This window comes from Chlorocebus sabaeus, chromosome 26 (genome assembly GCF_047675955.1).
Source record: "Chlorocebus sabaeus isolate Y175 chromosome 26, mChlSab1.0.hap1, whole genome shotgun sequence".
Lineage (NCBI taxonomy): Eukaryota > Metazoa > Chordata > Mammalia > Primates > Cercopithecidae > Chlorocebus > Chlorocebus sabaeus.
In genome coordinates, this window is record NC_132929.1 from 5693141 (window position 1) to 5711485 (window position 18345).

The 18345-nt window shown below is 42.3% G+C and overlaps 1 protein-coding gene across 5 annotated transcripts in view; it reads left to right on the top strand.

The window, feature by feature from the left end:
- Positions 1-517: 517 nt before the first annotated feature.
- TJP1 (tight junction protein 1) overlaps positions 518-18345 on the top strand; it is a 270416-nt gene continuing 252588 nt past the window's right edge. For 2 of the 5 annotated variants that reach the window (XM_038009767.2, XM_038009769.2), the window contains exons 1-2: positions 518-900; positions 13571-13703. In XM_038009767.2, coding sequence (XP_037865695.1) covers positions 728-900; positions 13571-13703 — 306 coding nt within the window. In that variant the 5' untranslated portion in view covers positions 518-727. The remainder of the gene's footprint in view (positions 901-13570; positions 13704-18345) is intronic. The other 3 variants (XM_038009768.2, XM_038009770.2, XM_038009771.2) reach the window with 2 other exon arrangements.

The window sequence follows — 18345 nt, forward strand, 5'->3', positions numbered from 1 at the left end:
CGCCCCAAAGTGCTGGGATTACAGGCGTGAGTCACCGCGCCCGGACTGCTTTGAATGTTTTAAGAAAAACTGTCAAAAGTCGTCGAACTATCTTAATTTTTCCCATTTATTATTAAGGTAGTTTTGCATGGTTCAGTCATTTCCAGGGTCCGGAATTACCGTGCAAGCGAGGACTGCATGTGCGTGTAGTACGTATTCACAATATGCATTATGTCAATGTGAAGTCAACCACTTTGGGGTAGAACACATCAATTGATGGTTACAAACCAACAGGCGGTGCTTTTTTTTTTTTTTTTTTTTTTTTTCATCTGTGCTGTAAGTGTGCTGTTGGTATTCTCTTTGGGTGCTAACGGTTGAAAAGAAGCTCCTGCCAGCCGCTGAAAACACCGCGACACGCGGGCGCAGGGCCTGGGCAGGGCGGCCGGTGCGCAGGTGGCCCGGCCTCGCCCAGCGGCTCTGGAGCGGGAGCCACGCCAGCCCGGCCTCCCGCGAGACCCGCACCCGCCCGCCGGAGCGCGCCGCGGGGCCACGGCCTGCAGGGGTGGAAGGGGCGGCGGCGGCGGGAGCTGCGGGCCACGCACGGCGGCGGCGGCGGTAGCGGCCGGGCACGCACGGCGACGGCGGCGGCGGGAGCGGGAGTCCGAGCCACGCACGGCCGCAGCGGCGGGCGCGGCGGTCGCGGGAGCGGCGGGAGCTGTGGCGGCGGCGGATGGCCCAGAGCTGATCTATGCGGCGCCTGGAGGGGCTGTGTCTGCGGCGGCGGCGGCGGCGGCGGGGCCCTGCCCGCGAGCGGAGCGGGGACAAGATGAAGTACCAGAAATACCTGACGGTGCTGCAGATGGCCATCGGCGTCACTCCCTCCAACCGCGGCAGCCTCCTGCCGCTCAAGAGGAAGCTGTGGTGAGGCGGCCGCGCGGGCGCGGAACCGCAGCCGGGCCAGGCGCGGGCCGGGGCGGGGACCGGAGTGGGAGCGGGGGCCGGGGCGGCCGGGCGGGGGGCGAGGCCGAGGCTGCCGGGCCCGACGGGGCGCGGGGCGCGGGGCGCGCGAGGCGCAGCAGCCAAGGCCGAGCGCCGGGCCGTGTGCCGCCTTGTGCCGCGTGCCCACTGGCTGGTTCCGCCGAGACCCTCGCTGTGCCCGCGGCGCGTACGGCGGCGGGGAGCTGCCGGGACCCCTGGCCCCCGCACCCGGGCGTCGGCCTCCCTCCTCTGTCTATCCTTTCTGCTCCATTACGGCGGGTTCTGGCTCAGAATTTCCAGCCAGGCTCTCGCGGAGACAGCAGAGAATTCATTAGTATCACGGTGTGCGTTTTCAGTTATTTTTCAAAAATTCGTCTGCTGCTGAGTGCAGAGTAGAGGACGAGTAAGGCAAGGGGAATAAGTTGGGACATTATTATTGCATTGTCAGGGACTGTATTCTACCTGCATGCGTTCCAGTTCCTCCGACCTGGAAACTGTTACTGAGGTAATGAAGAAAAAACACCTTTCAAGAAAAATGTCTGGACCTTACTGGTTTACGTTGCTGATTATCTACAGGATTGTATATTGCATTTTATAAATCATATTCCGCAATCCAGACGGAATCCTAGGAGCCACCTAGGTATTCCACTGGCTTGAGATTTAGGCTTAAGGTTCTTTTGCAAAAGAAGTAATCTAGTAAAGGGAAGATGACTACAGAAAAAAGATGCCAGTTGTCATGACAGTCAGTGGTCATTTTAATTTTAAAATTAGTGGTCAGTATAGCTCATAAAGGTTTTATTCAGTTCAACTGAACACAGTCTAATTTAATCCTAAGGTTATAGAGAAAGGAGATGAGGCTGCTTTTAGGTAATGAGGAAAGTAATTCCTGCTGTGTAAGACAGTGTGAAAGAATGATCCTTACCAAAGTCTGTAGTGGTCAGCCAAGAAAAAGATGGGTTAAGAAAAAGAATCCTAAAAGTGGAGAATTTTGAAGGTAAGACAAATATGGACAGCAAAGTTCAGATTTCAGCTGTGCCACGTACTGTGTGACCTTAAACAAGTTCCTGGAGTGTCTGTTTCTTTCTCTGTAAAATGAGAATCTTGTTATCTCCCTCATGGGGATATATACAGATCAACTCTGATAATGAATATGAAGGTGTCTTCTACCACTGTGCCTGGCTTAATCATAGGTGCTTAGTAAATCTTAGTGTCTTTCTGCCTCCACCAATTTGTTTTTTTAAAAACTAAATTTATTCTGCAAAAGATATTTTAATGTGCCGGATGTAGTGGCTCACGCCTGTAATCCCAGCACTCAGGCGTATGGCCTGAGGTCTGGAGTTCAACACCAGCCTGATCAACGTAGTGAAACCCTGTCTCTACTAAATAAACAAACAAATAAAACAAACAAACAAATACAAAATTAGCCGGGCGTGGTGGTGCATGACTGTAATCCCAGCTACTCGGGAGGCTGAGGCGGGAGAATCACTTGAACCCAAGAGGCAGAGGTTGCAGTGAGCCAAGATTATGCCACTGCACTCTAGCCTGGGCGAGAGTGAGACTCCGTTTCAAAAAAAAAAAAAAAAAGATATTTTAATGTGATGAACAGCAAGTGACAACACTTAGAAGACAAGATTAGCCGCAGTTGAATTAAAACATGTCTGTGGGAGATGTTAGCAAATAAATGAAGACTGTCACTACAGTGAAGGAAGAAGGGGTAACACTTGAAGATCGCTTCTCAGATTGATGGTATATGGGGGTATGGGAGATACCAGCATCAGCAGTCATATCTCCCATTTTGCTTTTCTCCTGAGCACTTATCAATAACTAACACACTGTTTATTTTACTTATTTTTCATATATATTCCCCCCTCCTCACTAAAACGTAAGTTGCATGAGGGAGAGCTTTCGTCTGTTTCTTCCATTGCTGTAAAACACCTGCAGCTGATGTCTGGTTCAGATGTATCAGAAAGCTTCTCAATAAATGTTTGCTGAATAAATGGATTCTTAATAATTTGTGACTGGGAAATAATATGTTAGGGAAATCTGTTTTCTTTTTTATGAGACTGAGTCTTGCACTGTTGCCCAGGCTGTAGTGCAGTGGTGCGATCTCGCCTCACTGCAAGCTCCGCCTCCCGGCTTCACACTGTTCTCCTGCCTCAGCCTCCCAGGTACCTGGAACTGCAGGCACCCGCCACCACGCCCGGCTAATTTTTTGTACTTTTAGTAGAGGCCGGGTTTCACAGTGTTAGCCAGGATGGTCTCGATCTCCTGACCTCATGATCCTCCTGCCTCGGCCTCCCAAAGTGCTGGGGTTACAGGCGTGAGCCACCACGCCCAGCCAAGGGAAATCTATTTTCTAAGTGTTCAGTTTTAAATTATTTATTTATTTATTTTTTTGAAACAGTTTTGCTCTTGTTGCCCAGGCTGGAGTACAGTGGCAGATCTTGGCTCATTGTAGCCTCTGCCTCCAGGGTTCAAGTGATTCTCCTGCCTCAGCCTCCTGAATAGCTGGGTTTACAGGTGCATGCCACTACACCCGACTAATTTTTTGTATTTTTAGTACAGATGGGGCTTTACCATGTTGGTCCGGTTTGTCTCGAACTCGTGACGTTAGGTGATCCACCCACCTTGGCCTTCTGAAGTGCTGGGATTACAGGGGTGAGTGACTGAGCCCAGGCCAGTTTAAAAATTAAGACGTGAGAATAATATTGGAGGAATTATTAGACGTCAATATTAGCAGCATTTGGTCACAAAGTTAGGGAACTAGGTTTATTCTTTTCCATCACTGGGGTTCTGCTTCTGAAAACACATTCTCAAAGAATTTCTGAAGAGAGGACACAAGGAAATAAAATCCAGATAACTTTTATATCCAAGCAATTCATGTTTGAGGTAGGCAGTGAGTGAGGGCCAGGGATAAAAGCCATCTTACTAAGAGATGGCCTTGAAAAGGCAAGGGGCTTTTGTTGAGCTTTTCCATGATCTTAGATAATCATTTCATAGTTTCCACTCAATGTTAACTTGCAAACATTCATCTAATTCTACAGCGGCAAAGGGAAGAGCATGCTCTCTGAACACTCTGGAGTGCGTGGCTCTTTTAAACAGAGATGTAGAATACTTCATATTCTTAAGTTGGAGAACATTGTTCTGCCAGATTCATTTTTCTCTTATATACTTTGGATTTATTTTCTAGATAATATTTCATTTTGCTAGTTTCATAGCAACCGCACGTGGAGCATTTGAGACATAAGGTACCATCATATGTCTAGAAGATAGTAGGATGTAGGTCCTGTCTCTCGAGTGGTGGGTGGAAACCAACAGCAGACATCAACAATGCTTATAAGACCTTGGAATGCACCAGCTTGTGCCTATTTACAAATGCGAGGACCAGATGTGGTGGCTCATGTCTGTAATCCCAGCACTGTGAGAGACCAAGATGGGTGAATCACTTGAGGACAGGAGTTCAAGACCAGTCTGGCCAACATGGGGAAACCCTGTCTCTACTAAAAATATAAAAATTAGCCAGGTGTGGTGGTGTGTGCCTGTAATCCCAGCTACTCGAGAGGCTGAGGCAGGAGAATCGCTCCAACCCAGGAGGCAGAGGTTGCAGTGAGCCGAGATTGTACCATTGCACTCCAGCCTGGGTGACAGAGCAAGAATCTGTCTCTAAATAAATAAATAAATAAATAAATAAATAAATAAATGTGAGGATGTATTACGAAAACTGGTCAAGGCATATGTGGAGATTTACATGGAAGTATTTATATATCTGTGTTTCTCTGTCTTTATTGCAGTCTCTATGGAAAGGCTCCTGCCAGTGTAAAGGGCAGGGTTGCATGCCTTATTCCCACACTTCCATCTCGCTTGGGCATTTGTGCCTGTCAGTTTTTCTTTGTGCAATATATTCTGTCTTTCCGATTGGCTCTGCAAATTTCGTAAGGAGAATTATATTTGCAGACCAACTTAGGTGGAAACTAAAGCAGTCAGACCGACCCACATCAGTGGAGCCTGTAGGAACCCTCTTCTCCTCATCCCCTTCTCCAAAAAATTTAGGAAGCAGAAGCATTTGCAGTGTTTGGTTCTGAATCATTACTTAGGAACCCAGAACAAAGCCTGGTTACCTCTACCTGAGGTAGCTATAAGTTTGCAGAGCCTGCTGGCTTCCTTTGAGGGACCTCCTGGAATTGCCAGTGATGAAAAGAAGCAGTGGGGCTTTGTGTTTTCAGGGGATGCTGTAACAGATCACGTAAACTTGGTGGCTGAAAACAACAGAAATTTATTTTCTCAGTTCTGAAGGCTAGAAGTCCAAAATCAAGGTGTTGGCAGGGCCACGCTCCCTCAAATGCTCTTGGGGACGATCCTTCCTTGCCTCTTTCGAACATTCTTTGTGGCTGCATCAGTCCATTCTCTGCTTCTGCCTTCACATGACCTCTGTATCTCTGTGTCTTCTCCTCTCTCTTTTTTTTTAGAAGACTAAAACTTTTAATTTTTAATTTATTTCAAATTATAAATTAGAAGCTCATAAAATAAATGCTCCATTTTATAATATGATGTATACATATGCAGATGGATTCTTCTGCAGGCCATATTAGAATCTCCACTGCAACTAAAACAGCTCCCCTCTGACATCCTTGAGACTGACTTACTTATTCCTCTGTCTCTTATAAGGACACTTGTCATTGGATTTAGGGCCCACCTGGATGATCCAGGATGATCTCTTCTGGAGATCTTTAACTTAATTACATCAGCAAAGACTCTGTTTCTAAACATGGTAACATTCTAAGTAAGGTGACATTCATGCTGCTGTTCTGCAGGTGTGAGGCACAAATAATAGTTACTCTTTTCTAATGTATGCAAAAAATATTTTCATAATTTATTGCTGTCAGCGGTCTTGAGTTTTGCACTATGTGCTTCAATAGTATTTACAGTGGGCTGGGTACAGTGGTTCACACCTGTAATCCAAACACTTTGGAAGGCTGAGGCGGGCGGATCACGAGGTCAAAAGATCGAGACCATCCTGGCCAACATGGTGAAACCCTGTCTCTACTAAAAATACAAAAATTAGCTGGGCGTGGTGGTGCGCGCCTGTAGTCCCAGCTGCTTGGGAGGCTGAGGCAGAAGAATCGCTTGAATCCAGGAGGCGGAGGTTACAGTGAGCCGAGATCACACCACTGCACTCCAGCCTGGCGACAGAGCGAGACTCCATCTCAGAAATAAAAATTTTAAAAAAAAGTATTTACAGTGCGCTTAGGGAGAAAAAGCGGTGTCATTTCATTTTCTTTATACTCTGACATTTCCCCGGTTGTTTGATTCAGTGATTATTTAAGGCCATGCACTATCAGTGTATTCATTCAAGTAGTCATCTAATAATCGGATTCCAGAAACAGTAAGAGTTGCTATTCATTGAGCTATTACTTGCCAGACTCGGTATTAGTGCTTTCCAAGTATCCTGTCATTATTTAACTTAGAGCACCCTTATGAGGTAGGTGCTGTATTTTCCTAGTTTTACAAATTAGGTCATTGACTTGCTCAGACTCAATTCATCAAGGTTTAAAAGACAATTGATCAGTGAGATGAGAGTCTAGAAGGAGAAAATAACTGAAAACAGATAATAAAATGACTGGTAAGTGCCCCACAGAAGGTTGTTTCTCCAAGGGTGGGCCCCCGGCCCACTGATGGATCACTGAGGTCCTCGTTGGGATGTGAAGGGCTCCAATACCCAAGTCCTTTCGTTATTTATTTATTTATTTATTTATTTGTTTAGAGACGAAATTTCACTCTCATCGCCCAGGCTGGAGTGCAGTGGCGTGATCTCAGCTCACTGCAATCTCCGCCTCCCGGGTTCAAGTGATTCTTCTGCCTCAGCCTCCTAACTAGCTGGGATTATAGGCGCCCACCACCACACTTGACTAATTTTTTATATCTTTAGTAGAGACGGGGTTTCACCATGTTGGCCAGGCTGGTCTCAAACTCCTGACCTTTAGGTGATCCACCCCCCTTGGCCTCCCAAAGTGCTGGGATAACAGGCGTGAGCCACTGTGTCCAGCCCATAATTTTTTAAATGACCTAATTATTAGCAATTGTGCACATTATTATTTCTAAGTTCATCAAATGACTGTTTACTATTAACCTATTACATGAGTTATTAAGCTTTCTGAAGTCCAATGCTTATAAACAAAAATTAGCATTTTACTAGCTTTTCCTGACGTATCCTTCAGGAGGATTTAGCAATTTTTTTTTGTTGTTGTTGTTGTTTTTTGAGACGAGCCTCGCTGTCTCCCAGGTTGGAGTACAGGGACGTGATCTCGGCTCACTGCAAACTCCACCCGCTGGGTTCACGCCATTCTCCTGCTCAGCCTCCCAAGTAGCTGAGACTACAGGTGCCCGCCACCACGCCTGGATAATTTTTTGTATTTTAGTAGAGACAGGGTTTCACCGTGTTAGCCAGGATGGTCTCGATCTCCTGACCTCGATCCACCCGCCTCGGCCTCCCAAAGTCCTGGGATTATAGGTGTGAGCCATTGCACCTCGCGGGATTTAGCATCCTTTTAAAGCCAGCTACCCTCCTGTACTTAGCAGTGTCTCACTTCTCGTTGGCTCACATCGTTGTCTGGAATTCCCCTCAAGTGAAGGAAGGATGCTTTGCTGTCACTCATTAGCATTCTCTTGAGTTGACTGTGGCTGTCAGTCGCCGGTATCTTGAAATGAATATCTTGTAGAAGGATTATTAGATGTTGCTTTGTTGATAGACTTGTCCTTGTGTAATTACTTTGTTTTTACTGTCTTGATTATTGTTGCCCGAGTCTGTGTTTTTATTGAGTTCTTTTCCACTGGAAATTAGAAATGGGTGGTGTAGATGACCTTGGGAGTCGTTTGTCCTAGGATGGTTGGAAATATTTGTAGCCAAAGCTCCTGAGTTGGAAACAAAAGGAGTGAATACCTCAGGCTCCCTGGGAAGGTGGGGCTTTCAGGGCTGGGGAGTAGAAAAGCACTGCAGCAGAGGGAGGGTGTGGGAGGGGTGCTTGCAGAATGTCAACAAGTTGTGCTGCACTGTGGTGCATGTATTTTGAACTAGTGAAAATTTGTATGTCTGTCAGATTTAAATGACTTTGCTAAGGACCGTGTCCCATGTCAAAGATGGAGCAGTCCACATTTGGCCTGTAGCTAACAGAGAGCCCAACAGAGCTTTGTAGGTGTGACGTAATGGGTAGAGTTGGATTGGTGTATATCTTTCTCCTGCATGTTCTTGACCAGGGAAGATATATTCAAGGAACAAGAACTAAATGTTGACAGTTTTCTGGGTTGTTAATAATATTAGGGCAGGTGCCGGCTATCACCCAAATGAGGGCCTTAGGTCTAGGAAGCTGTGCTGGAGCCTCTGAGGGGATGCCTCCTCCCTTACCTCGGGAGCTATGACGGTAGAGGCTGCAGTGCAGACCAGACCTGTTCTAGCAGTGTCAGGTGAAGAGAAGGGAAATGGGCAGAGCAAGTGGGGGACTGCCTCCAGGGGCCAGGCCTGTGGTATGTGTTCATCGGTGGGGGTAGGAAGTGGAAAGAGAGGGTGGGCCCTGGGCTTCTGCCTTTGATGCATGTCAGCCATGCCCACAAGGAAAGCACACCCTCATGAGGGAAGTTACAAAGGGGATGGAGAGAGGCAGGAATTTTCTCCCCAGCTTCCCTCTAGGGAGGATAAAATGGAATTAAGAACTAGGAAAAGTAAAGCCTCCCTGTAAGCTAAATATTGATTTTCCTATAGGTCAAGGGGAAATGTGCAAGGTGCTTATACGTCAGTTCCTAACTTTATTTCCCTGTCATCAAGGGCCAGTCCCCTAAATATGTGGGGAATCATCCCCACAGTCTGAGTTACTCAGCTCAGATCTGCACCATCATGGCTGGGGAAGAGTGGTACCAGGCGATTAAAATAATTTATACTCCACGTCAAATGGAACTGTCCTTGGTGGGCTCTTTGTATAGCTCTTCTCATGTGAGTTATAGATATGCAACTGTGTTCTTGTGAGTGTCCGGAAAAAAATAAAACACACACATACTCCTCCCCAAGACAAATATTCTTAAAGACAGTAATAAACAAAAGAGAAGCAACGTCTAAAATTCACCTATTCCTACAAGAACACTTCTACTTACACCAGGGTTAATATTCTACATTATTATCTAGATCATTATTTTTTCTTTTCTTTATTCCACACCAAACAAAGTGGGGGTGGTCATTATTGAGCCATATGCCTTTTAACAGTTTACCTCAGCTTCCCAAAGATCTGGTCAAAACTTTAAAGTTACTAAAGTTACTCTGTAGAAGTCTGGTTAAATTCTTAGACAAGATACCATCTTCCTGTGGAGTCTGTGGGCAGGTTGGGTCCAGAGCTGATTTTCACCTGGTGTATACCAGTTTAGCGCTAGTGATTATTACATATATATACACATATATTTTGAGACATGTCCTGGAGCCTCTGAGGGGATGTCTCCTCCCTTACCTCGGGAGCTATGATGGTGAAGGCTGCAGTGCAGAACAGACCTGTCCTAGCAGTGTCAGGTGAAGAGAAGGGAAATGGGCAGGGCAAGTGGGGGACTGCCTCCAGGGGCCAGGCCTGTGGTATGTATCCATCAGGTGGGGATAGGAAGTGGAAAGAGAGGGTGGGCCCAAGTATATATATATATACACACACACATACACACACACACACACACACATATATTTTGAGACTTGGTCTCACTGCATTGCCCAGACTGGAGTGCAGTGGTGTGATCATCGTTCGCTGTAACCTCAACCTCCTGGGCTTACGTGATCTTCCCACCTCAGCCTCCCAAGTAGTTGGGATCACAGGCATGTGCCATCCCGCCTGGTGAATTTTTTGTATTGGTTTTAGAGACAGGGTCTCTCTATGTTGCCCAAGTTGGTCTCAAACTTCTGGGCTCAAGAGATCCTCCTGTCTCAGCCTCCCAAAGTGCTGGTATTACAGGCATGTTTTTATTATGATCCTGGTAGGGAGGGCAGTGGATCTGTTCTTCTAGTTATATTTATGGTCATTTTATTTTTTTGTTTTAATTTTTCACTGGATTTAGTATTACATTGAGTTAACCCTGATAAATTTCTTTGCTATCTGCCATTTATAAAATTTGGTAGATATAAATTTTTATTACAAGCTCTTTTAGATTTGGCATAAAGGGAGAATAGTGATGCCTTTCTAAGTCAAATGAGAGAAAACTTATGAAAAACGCTAGACAGATTTTATTTATTTATATTAAATGTTTGCATTAACTTTCTAAAATATGATCACACCTACCAGTGCTATCAAAATGAAGTGAGAGAAATAAAGAGTTGATTTGTATATTGTTTTATAACTATTTTTCTTTCCCATATGTCCTCTTTTGAATAAAGCTCGTTGTTTTCATGGAAGCTTTTACCCTGCAGAGAAGAGAACAAAGCTGTACAATGTTTCTTTTTATCCTGAGAATCATGAAAGCCGGCACCAGTAAAAATTTTACTTTGGGAGGCCAATTGAAAGGAAGAGGCACTAGAAATTCAATGAAAGAAGAAAATTGATTTTTAAAGCTACAACAAAATTGCTAATAGTCTGAGTAAACAGTAAAGAATGTCATCAGTGGACCGGTATTTTTGAGGACTCTCTGAAACGTAACTAGTAGATAGGGATAGATCTGTTGGGAGAAGAACCTTGCAGTTGTCTGGATCGCTGGGGTCAGAGAGGCAGGGCTGTCCTAGAGGTAGCTACTGACTTACCAGAAAAGCTGCCTCACAGACCTGGCAGCGTATGTATCCCATCTCTCTGCCAGAGTTACTGAAGGCAGGCCACGGTAGTCGCAGTGGGGAAATGGGTGTTTCCAATACCAATGTAAGTAGACATTAAATCACCAAACAGTTCAAGAAAGCTGGTACCCAGAGAATTACCAAATTAAAACACAGAAGAACTATTCCCTGAGAAAATGGAAAAAATTAGATGGTTATTTTCAGGAAAAAAAAAAAAAAAGGTTTTTTTGGGAAGATGCATGAGAATATTGCATTAATTAAAAAAAATACTAGATACAGGCTGGGCGCGGTGGCTCACGCCTGTAATCCCGGCACTTTGGGAGGCTGAGGTGGGCAGATCACGAGGTCAGGAGATCGAGACCATCCTGGCTAACACGGTGAAACCCCGTATTTACTAACAATACAAAAAAATTAGCCGGGCATAGTGGCGGGCACCTGTAGTCCCAGCTACTCGGGAGGCTGAGGCAGAAGAATGGCATGAACCCAGGAGGCGGAGCTTGCAGCAAGCCGAGATCACACCACTGCACTTCAGCCTGGGCGGCAGAGCAAGACTCCGTCTCAAAAAAAAAAAAACTGAAAAGAGAGAGAGACTTGGAACACTTGAAAACACAAGATAAAGCAGGAAAGGATTAATATAAAATTGTAGATGGGGAAAATTATCAGACAAAATAGCATTTAAGGTAAAATCTTTAATTGGCATACTCTTTTTTAATGATAAAAGATTAAATCCCTAAGAAGATATGTGTCATAAACATCAAGGCATCTAGTAAAAAATAATTGAAATATAAAAAGCAAAAACTAAAAGACATGGGTTAATTGACAAATCCATGTTCATGGTGGGAAATTCTATAATAGTCCTTTATACAGAATCAGCAGTTCAACAGACAAAAATATCATGAAGGACATGGAGAAGTTGAGTGATAAAATAATAAAGTGATAAAATTGCCCTTGTATTTAAGGACTTCCCCAAATGGATATTCTCATATACTGTTGATGGAAGTGTACATTTGTAAAGCTTTTTGGAACGGTATTATCTATCAGCATTTAGAAAACTCCCATCTCTGACTGCATTTCTACTTTGAGGAATCTTTCCTAGCTAAATAATGCATTTGTACCCAGAGATGTTGCCAAGGATGTTCATTACTGTGTGGTTTGATAACAAACATGTGAAAACAAACTAAATGCCCATTAGTAGGGGAGTAGTTCAACAAATTATATTACATCTATATTATGGGATACCATTTAGCCGTTGAAAAGAGTGAAATGGTTCTGTATAGATTATTATGGGAAGAACGTTAAGATATATTAAGTGAAAAATACAAGGTGCAGAACAATACATGCAATTTGGCCACCTCACTAAAAAAATTTCAAAAGGAAATAAACACATCTTTATATAAGCATGAGCATTTGTGTGGGAGATTATACAATACAAAGAACTGTTAATAGTGGTTGGTTTTGGAAAAGATATAGGGGTTTGGGATGAGGGGGAAAAGGGCAGCTTTTACTTTCCATTTTTATATCTTTTTATGCTCTTCAAATGTTTTAACTATATGGATGTATTACTTTTATTCTAAACTGTAGCCATATCTAGTCTGTTTTATGATATTTACTGTGTCTATATGTATATGTATGAACATGTATTCCAGTGTGCACTTTATAGATGGCTTAGATTATTTACTACTTCTTTTTTTATTATTTTATATTTTATTTATTTATTTTGAGATGGAGTCTCACTCTGTCGCCCAGGCTGGAGTGCAGTGGCGTGATCTCAGCTTACTGCAAGTTCCGCCTTTCAGGTTCACACCATTCTCCTGCCTCAGCCTCCCAAGTAGCTGGAACTACAGGCACCCACCACCATGTCCAGCTAATTTTTTTGTATTTTTAGTACAGACGGGGTTTCACCGTGTTAGCTAGGATGGTCTTGACCTCCTGACCTCATGATCTGCCCGCCTCGGCCTCCCGAAGTGCTAGGATTACAGATGTGAGCCACCGCGCCTGGCCTATTTACTGCTTCTTCTTGTCTATGTTTTCATGATTCCATAATAACGCTGAATTAGGTGTTGGCTATCATGTTTAGATTTATGTTATTTTCATGCTTAACAAAACCATTCTGAACAGTGTCTGTGACAGACACAATGATAGCTCACTTGTACTGGGTGTGCCAGGCACCAGACTGAGTGCTGAATAAATACCTGCCCAGAAGGAAGCAGATACCTCCAATTTACCTAGGAAACTTCAGTGTACTATTAATGGCTTCTTCAATGGTTGTAGGATTGATATTTAATGAATCTTTTTTTTTAAAAAAAAACCTTATTAATGAGACAGGGTCTTACTGTTGTCTCTCAGGCTGGAGTGCAGTGGTGGCTCACTGTAGCCTTGACCTCCCAGGCCCAAGCAATCCTCCCACCTCAGCCTTCCAAGCAGCCAGGACCACGGACATGCACCACCAGGCCAGGCTAATTTTTTTATTTGTGTGTATATATGTAGAGACAGGGTCTCCCTGTATCGCCCAGGCTGGTCTCAAACCCCTGGGCTCAAGTGATCCTCCTGCCTTGGTCACTCAAAGTGCTGAGATTACAAGGTGTGAGCCACCACCCACAGCCTAATGAATCTCAATGTTGTACTTTTGAACCCTGTCAGGATGTCTAAACTAGCTAAGAAATACTGAGAAAGGGTATCTGATAGAATGTAGCTCTGCTGTGGTTCTTAACTTTTTGGCTGGAAAAAGGAGTGTGACATTTCCAAAGCTACCCTTGAGTAAATGCTTACCTGAAACTTGAGAAATGTGTTCACCTGTAAACCTGTCTTTTTAATAATCTTTTTTCTTTCTTGCAGGGTAACCCCATCCTCTGAAAATCCTAATGGTGCTACTTCTAGTGTCAGCCAAGGAAAACCCTCTTTAAGACGAATTAAAGGGAGATTACACAGAAGCAAAAGCCTTGATAGCATCGATTTCTGCGAGCTCACTGTAAGTGGACTCATCAATGCTTTTCTTATTTTTTCAAAGAGTATGAACGTTTTTATTTCATTATTGTCATAAAAGTGCAACAGACTTATTTTTTGGCAGGCATTTTTTAATTTTGGAAATGGTTTACCCAACAGGTTGCCAACCAGAATGTTTTCTTAACTAGCATGGATATGATACATTTATAAAATGGTTCATAATGATGATTCTGATACAAAGATGAAGACAGAGAAATGCTTTGTGAACTCTACAAGAAAAATTGATTTAAGTTCAATAGAGTATTAATGGGAATATCTTATAAAAATCACAAATCCACATGTTAATATAAGTAGAGACTTAAGTGTCTGATTAACCCCAAGTGCCAGACAGTAACTACTCTGATATTATTAGGACAGATCCCAATTCAGTTAATGTTGGTGCTTTCTTTCTATTCTTTTTTTTTTTTTTTTTAAGAGCCAGGGTCTCCTTCTGTTGCCCCGAATGGAGGGCAGTGGTGCAGTCATGGCTCACTGCAGTATTGAACACCTGGGTTCAAGTGATCCTCCCACATCAGCCTCCTAAGTAGTTGGGACTATAGGTGTGTGCCACTATGCCTGGCTAATTTTTTAATATTTTGTAGAGATGGGGTCTCACTATGTTGCCCTGGCTGGTCTTGAACTCCTGGCACTTTCTTTTTATTCTACGTGGTTATATTAATGGTCATATTTTTTTCAAGGCCAAGTGACACATTATTATTTCTCACATGGGAATGTGGTAAATTCATGTATGTTTTTGGAGGAACACTGGCACTTTCAGGCCCCACTTGAATAAAAAAGATACTGTAATGCCTATTTGTAAAGCAAACACTAGAATTTTCCTTGCTGTAAAAAGGTTTTATTTCAATTAATGTATCATAAGGTTCAATGGTAAATTAAAGAATGTTTAGGTTATTTGGTAGACCTGATATGTTCATTTCTGTCCTTTTTGAGTTTTGAAAAATTTTGAATGATAAAGGTACCATTGGCCATTGTTTCAAAAAATGGTATCAAAGTATGAAACTAAATTCTGTCTCTTTCATCTCTTACCTGTAACTACTGAAAATAAAAGCTCCATAAATGTGAATACTCTATTATTTATTCTTTTTTTTTTTTTTTTTTTTTTTTGAGATGGAGTCTTGCTCTGTCACCCAGGCTGGAGTGCAGAGCCACAATCTCAGCTCACTGCAACCTCCGCTTCCCAGGTTCAAGCGATTCTCCTGCTTCAGCCTCCTGAGTAGCTGGGATTACAGGTGCCGGCCACAACGCCTGGCTAATTTTTTGTATTTTTAGTAGAGACAGGGTTTCACCATCTTGGCCAGGCTGGTCTCAAATTCCTGACCTTGTGATCCACCCGCCTCAGCCTCCTAAAGTGCTGGGATTATAGGTGCGAGCCACCGTGTCCGGCCAGTACTCTATTTTTTTTACATGTATTTTTACCTTTATTTTTATTTGTTTACATTTATTTTACATGCATTTTTACATTTATTTTTTCATTTTTACTAAAATAATTTTATTCAAGCATTTTACTTTAAAATGTTCTTGAATACTTTATGACATAAGACGTAAATAGGTAAAATGTGACCTATCAGAAGACATTTAACCAAGAACAGAAAAAGATAAAAAGACAGTAAATTCTTGCTGAGTAGACCTAACAGTTAAAGTAACTAAAGAAAATGTAAATGTACTTCAAAATGAAGTGAATTGCTTTTCGAAAGTGAAACATTGAATTCATCCAGAAACAAATTTAAATTATTTGTTGGAGTATAAAAATGGAAATTTAAATTTTATCAGCTCTTTTTCTATTGTGTAAAACATTGTCATTACTGAAGCGTAATCATATAATTAATTTTGCATGTCATAAAATATGTTTCTTTGCATAAACAGAATCATTCTGGCTGGGGGAGAGATTATGATGCTTCTGGAATGTAACAGACGAAAAGCTTTACAGAAAAAAAGATTGCCTTCAGTTTTCCACAAATACAAATGACAAATAGAGTTACCTTTTTATCATAATAAATATGTTTTTAAATTATTGAGAGTTTATTTTCTGCTTCGTTTCATGAAAGAATTGAGCTGGTTGAAGTTAGTACACCCTCTAAGCAAGGAAAAAATACTACTACCCAGGTGCAGAATTACTTTCTTTCTTTTTGATGGTTTTCTATTTGACTCTATCTCAAAGGTGAAATGTCTTAGTATCCCTGAAGGGAAGGCATTTTGACATTGATGTTGAAAGAGAGGAAACATTGAGGTTCATAGAAGGCTTATTCCGGGGAGGAGCTATATGTTCTGGTGTAATGGTTCACTGGCTTCATGGATGATGTTTTAAATTTCGGTTTTCTACTTCTGAGGAGTGCATTGAAAAGCCATGGACTTGGTATGCTGACATTCCATCCCTCAGCAATGGGAATATGTTAATGAAGTCTAATTTCTGCAATTCATTTGAGTTTTTTGCAACTTGTGTTCATTTTCTCTCTCAGGTTTTTGTGGTCATGGGTGGTAGAGCAACAATTTATATTTACTGTATCTTACTCTGCATGTTTTTAGATTGTTAGAAGTTTTTACAATGAGCATGTTTCATTTTTAGAAAAGCAATAACTGATTTTCCAAGCAATAAAAAAATAAATAAAAAGAAGAGCTTAACAGCTTGGCTCCTCCCACTTTCTACCGTAAGATATGGCAATTAATACTGTAATATCCAAAATATGTAGGGGCATATAGCATCTCTGGCATTGGGCAAAAAACATTTTTTCCCTACACTTTAAAGATTCTGTCTTTTTGGCCAGGCATGGTGGCTCACGTCTGTAATTCCAGCACTTTGGGAGGCCAAGGTGGGTGGATCACCTGAGGTCAGGAGCTCAAGACCAGCCTGGCCAACATAGCGAAACCCCGTCTCTATTAAAAAGACAAAAATTAGCTGGGTGTGGTGGCAGGCATCTGTAATCACAGCTACTCGGGAGGCTGAGGCAGGAGAATCGCTCAAACTCAGGAGATGGAGGTTGCAGTGAACCAAGATTGTGCCGCTACACTCCAGTCTGGGTGACAGAGAGAGACTTGGTCGCAAAAAAAAAAAAAAAAAATTCTTTCTTCTTTTTTGAAAGAAAGAAGGGAGGCTACACTTTTGAAAAAAAAAAAAATGGATTCGAAAAGGGTTTCATCGAAGGTGAAAGGTGTTCAGAATTGTTTTTCTAAGGAAGTTGACTTTGTAATATAATCATGTAGAACCAATTTAAAACCTTAGCCATGGAAGTCTGAAGGGAAGGTATTTAAAGGATCTGTAATGACTTCTAATTACGTAGGAATAGAAATCTTTATTTCCTTTAGGAAGTACCTTAGCCACCATAGTTACCTCTTTGTAAATGTTCTTACAGTTCAAACAACTATGAAAACTTTACACACTATTTAAAAAATTTATTTAAAAATTCCGATGAAATGTATGACTCCCTATGACTGCCAAAGTAAATAGAGAACCTTGAACTAGGAAAACTTGGACTTAGCTAATAATCTCCTGGCATATATACATATTAAATTTGTATAACCAACAGAATAGTATTTCTATTTTTATTTTTATGTTTTACTTTTAATTTTTTCCAAATTTGTCTAAGAAAAATATACAACTTTTATTGCTTTTAGAAAAACATAGCAAGTGGAGCAAGAGATCCACTTGCTGTAGTTTCCTGGTTCCAGTTTCTGGCTGAGAGGCCTCAGGTTCCAGCTGAGCCTGTTGGCTTTGGTCCCGGGCACCATCAGAATGATGCCATTTCACTCCTGGGGAGAAGTGATTGTTTCAGCTTTCTCTGTGGGGATTAAATGGGATGGGCATTTGAGTTCATTTTGTAACCCTACAGGATAATTGATTGGCATCCTAGTTTACTGACGGGGACTGGAATACATCCAGTCTCCCTGGTTCCTTGAGGCAGTGTCCCAGAGATGCTTGGTAAAATTCTCTTAGGCATAGCCTGGACTCGACAATTCTGTTCTGTGTATGTGTTTTGCCTGGAAAACCTGAGCCCTTCTTCAGTGTTTTAATGAGTAAAATGGTGTATAAACCAGATGGCAGGTTCTTTTTTTTCCCCCCTTGGGGTGATAGACATATAACAATCCATATGAAAAAGAAAAGTGACCTTTTGTCTTTAGATTTAGTGAATGATGTTTACATTCTTAGCTGTTCCGTTTCACTCTGGTGTTATTGCCCGTTTAGGTTGCAAATCAGGTTGCATTTTTTTATTCTGCCCCTTCCTTTCTGTTGGATTCTAAGTGTATAGTCAAAGAAGTGAACATTTAAAAATTTAACAAATTGCTTGAAATTTTGCAGCTTCTCTTATCAAACCTCCTTCCTAAAATAGGGGAATGGAGCCAGTTGGGTGAAGTTCATTCTGTTTGGGAGGAAGGTATTCTAGAACATAAACTTAGGCAGTTTATTTCCTGTTTTGTGGATGTAAATCTAGATTGTGGCTTATCTCTCTGCCAGCAGAAAAACAAAAAGTTTTGTGCACAGTAAGTAGAAACAGTGATCCAATTAACAATTTATGGTGATGTTCCCTTAACCTTGAGTGACAGAGGATTCAGCCATCACTGATAATCATTAGGCAAAAGTGATACATGTTTCAAAAGCTTTAGAGGAGTTTTTG